General features: G+C 38.5%; 1 protein-coding gene across 1 annotated transcript in view; it reads right to left on the bottom strand.

The window, feature by feature from the left end:
* ogdhb (oxoglutarate dehydrogenase b) overlaps window positions 1–4,212 on the bottom strand; it is a 38,229-nt gene that overhangs the window by 25,736 nt on the left and 8,281 nt on the right. The window contains exon 4 of the mRNA XM_032511138.1: window positions 3,526–3,641. Within this exon, the coding sequence (XP_032367029.1) occupies window positions 3,526–3,641 (116 nt within the window). The remainder of the gene's footprint in view (window positions 1–3,525; window positions 3,642–4,212) is intronic.

Here is a 4,212-nt window from a genome sequence, read left to right as displayed (position 1 = left end):
ACCACTACGGTCCCCTTGATAAAAGACTTCAGATACAGTATTAGGGACACTAAGGTCTATATAAGAGCTTCCAGATACAGTATTAGGGACCACTAAGGTCTATATAAAAGAGACTTCAGATACAGTATCAGGGACCACTAAGTCTATATAAAAGACTTCAGATACAGTATAGGGACCACTAAGGTCTATATAAAGAGACTTCAGTATACAGTATTAGGGACCATAAGGTCTAGATAGAGAACTTCTTGGACAGTATTGAGGGGACCACTAAGGTCTATGTAAAAGAGACTTCAGATACAGTATTAGGGGACCACTAAGGTCTATAAAAGAGCTTCAGTACAGTATTAGGGGACCACTAAGGTCTAGATAAGAACTTCATACAGTATTAGGGACCACTAAGGTCTATATAAAGAGACTTCTGGTACAGTATTAGGGACCACACGGTCTTATAAAAGACTTCAGATACAGTATTAGGGGACCACTAAGGTCTATATAAAAGAACTTCAGATCAGTATTAGGGACACTAAGGTCTATTAAAGAGACTTCGATACAGTATAGGGACCACTAAGGTCTATATAAAAGAGACTTCAGATACAGTATTAGGGACCACTAAGGTCTATATAAAGAGACTCAGATACAGTATTAGGGACCACTAAGGTCTAGATAGAGAGACTTCTGGTACAGTATTAGGGGACCACTAAGGTCTATAAAGAGACTTCAGATACAGTATTAGGGGACCACTAAGGTCTATTAAAGAGACTTCAGATACAGTATTAGGGGACCACTAAGGTCTAGATAGAGAAACTTCAGATACAGTATTAGGGACCACTAAGGTCTATATAAAAGAGACTTCAGATACAGTATTAGGGACCACTAAGGTCTAGATAGAGAAACTTCAGATACAGTATTAGGGGACCACTAAGGCCTATATAAAAGAGACTTCAGATACAGTATTAGGGGACCACTAAGGTCTATATAAAAGAGACTTCAGATACAGTATTAGGGGACCACTAAGGTCTATATAAAAGTGACTTCAGATACAGTATTAGGGGACCACTAAGGTCTATATAAAAGAGACTTCAGATACAGTATTAGGGGACCACTACGGTCTAAATAAAAGAGACTTCAGATACAGTATTAGGGGACCACTAAGGTCTAAATAAAAGCATCCAAAGAGCACAGTGTCACGGGGGACCTTCATAGTCTCTGTTTGACGATTCATGTCTCCTCTCTCTCTCCAGATGGCCTACTGTCAACATATTGGAGTAGAGTTCATGTTCATTAACGACATGGAGCAGTGCCAGTGGATCAGACAGAAGTTTGAGACACGGGAGTCATGCAGTTCAGTCCGGAAGAAAAGAAGACCCTTTTGGGCAGAATGATCCGATCCACAAGGTCTGTTGTTGTTGATGTTGTTTGTTTGTTTCTCTCACATTCCTCAACATACCTCAGTATAGTTAATTTGAAAACATGCAAAGCGCTGGAGGGCGAGGGGTTTTCCTGAGTCTCGGACAGGGATGGATAGATGTGTGAAGCAGCACCCCCCGTCTGTTCACAGGTTTGAGGAGTTCCTCCAGAGGAGTGGTCTTCGGAGAAACGGTTCGGTCTGGAGGGTGCGATCGCTCGTCCCGGCCCTCAAGTCATGACCGGTCCAGTCAGAGGGGATGGAGAGTGTGATCATGGGGATGCCCCACAGGTAAACACCGCCGACATCTTCTACAATAGTGAAAATGTGGAGTCTTTCCATGAAGGTCAGGTGTTTTTAGGTCGGCCCACTCGTATGTAGTACTCTTTTCTTCACCTCGGGCATTAGACAGCACCATAAGCACTTTAACCTCGTGTTGTCTTCCCGTTAACCATGAACTTGTCCTTCCTGGTCAAATTGAAAATGAAATTTCTTTCGTGCTTTTCCAATGTTTTTGTTGCTTTTTCTGATTTATTTTTCACTTTTTCCATGCTTCTGGTGCTTTAAAAAGAAATAAAAACCTGAGCTGGTTAATAACAGGTTTTACACTTTTTCTTGGAATTCATGGTCAACAAACCTCATTATATCAAATTATACATGCATGTTTTAGTTAAAAAGGCAGAAATTAGGAATTATTTTGACTACTAGTTAAGATCAGATGATGTTGAGGTGATCTCAGATGGGTAGATGTCAAAGTTTAGTCCGGATACTGTTTTGAAACCAGCAAAAAAGCATTCAAATGCTATTACTGACAAATGTTGTATGGAATATTATTATGTTTATTTGGGGCAATTTGGTTGAAAGAATCCATATTTCGGATATAAAACACTTTTAAACGGTCAATGTGACACCGAGGACAACACAAGGGTTAAACGTACATTTTTAAGTTTTTATTTTTTATTGTGTTTATGTTAATATTGTATTTATTGGTATTGTATTTATTCTCTAGTTTTATGGGTAAGATGGCGAGTGTGAGCACTGTAATTTCCATTTTATGGATGAATAAACTGGACTTGCTGATCGTTGTTTTAGTTGATTGAAGATTTCTTTATTTGATTTGTCTTTTTCATGCTGAATGCACATTCTGTTAAACCTAAAACCCTAATACTGTACCAGAAGTCTCTTTTATATAGACCTTAGTGGTCCCTAATACTGTACCAGAAGTTACTCCTTAAACCTGCTTTCTATCTGACAGTGCGGTTGCAAAATGAGGTCTATGAGAAAGTGACCCACTTCTCTCCTGATTTATTACCTCAGTCAACATTTTCATAATGAGTTTATGGTCTCAATCGCTAGTTTAAAGTCTTCTGCAACACAGAATGAGCTTCATTTTTTGAATCCTGGTCTAGGTTTTTACCCGACAGTGACAATATGTACTGCACTTCCTCTGCACTTCACTGCTTTTTGTACTTCTGGTTAGTCACATAACTGCATTTTGGTGTCTCCGTTCTTGTACTCATTAAAGTTGAATCTTATCTTGATTTTTAAAACCGCAAACTTAAAACTAAGTGTTAATCTTAATCTTCAAAGTGTTTCTAATGTTTCAGCTTCCCCAGATTTCTGAGAGAGTTGTTTGTTGAAACATAAAATAAAAAGACTAAAAATATAAATCTGAAACAGAGACACAGAGGACCTCAAGCTTGATTTCAGGTGTTCCTGATGTTTCTCACAAGAAATCCGATGAAGCTACTTTTTGTTTCTATGCTTCTAAACTGTCCTATTGTACATTTATTACTCCTATACACATATCTACATCACTCCGTTATCTCAGTTCTTGTACACAATAAAATTGAATCTAATTTTACTCTCAATTTTAGAACAGCAAACTCAAAATTAAGGCTTTTAATTTGGGGTAATTCCACCTTGTCGGCTCTAAAGTTGTCCTATTCATTTTCTTTGTAATGGCAGAGTTTTGCAATCATACGTTTTACATGTTTTTTAACCCATTTTGGGAAGGACTTTGGACTGCATCGCTGCATGAAAGGTGCAATACAAATCAAGTAATCATCAGTATAGGTTTGTTGATTTATTTTAACTTTAATTTTTTTATAGTATTTTACCTCCAGACGTCGTATAATCTCTCTGAGAGGCAGAGAGCCCTCGCTGCCTCCGATGAAGGTGGTCGTGGGAAGTCGAAATACTTTGTCCAAGTCGGCTTCAACCAGCCCGTAAAAACCTATCGAGAAGACATCAACATGAGGAGAAATCCCCAACGAGCACAGGAATACAAACCAGGTTAAGGTGGGGGGAATGGGTGGTTGTGTGGGGGGGGGGGGGGGGGGGTGACGGCACAGTTATACAGAACACGCTCCACGTGGAGTTTAAAAAAAAAATCTAAAATTATGAATCACTTTTAATCTCAAAGAGTTTTTTATCCTGGTTAAATGAAGGTTTGAATGAATGAATGAATGAATGAATGAATGCTGGGATTCCACGCAGTGTGTCACAGAAGCGTCCTATTAATTGCTTAAATCAACTAATAGTTGAATCTATAAATTGTCAGGCAGTAAACATCTTAAAATTGCTTTAAACCCCAGAAATATTTCCTTAACGCATAAGACGAAGAAAAGCAGGTAAGTCTCACAATTGAGACGCTGGAAGAAATTGTACTATGGAAAAAAAATAGCTTTGTTTGTCAGCAGAGTTCACCCTCGCGTTGTCTTCCCGTCAAAATTGAAAATCAACTCTTTTTATTGATGTTTTTAACTTTTTCAACGCTTGACGCTTTTTTCAGTGTTTGTCACTTT

This window comes from Etheostoma spectabile, unplaced genomic scaffold (assembly GCF_008692095.1).
Source record: "Etheostoma spectabile isolate EspeVRDwgs_2016 unplaced genomic scaffold, UIUC_Espe_1.0 scaffold325, whole genome shotgun sequence".
Classification (NCBI taxonomy): Eukaryota; Metazoa; Chordata; class Actinopteri; order Perciformes; family Percidae; genus Etheostoma; species Etheostoma spectabile.
This window is presented reverse-complemented; position numbering and strand designations above follow the sequence as displayed.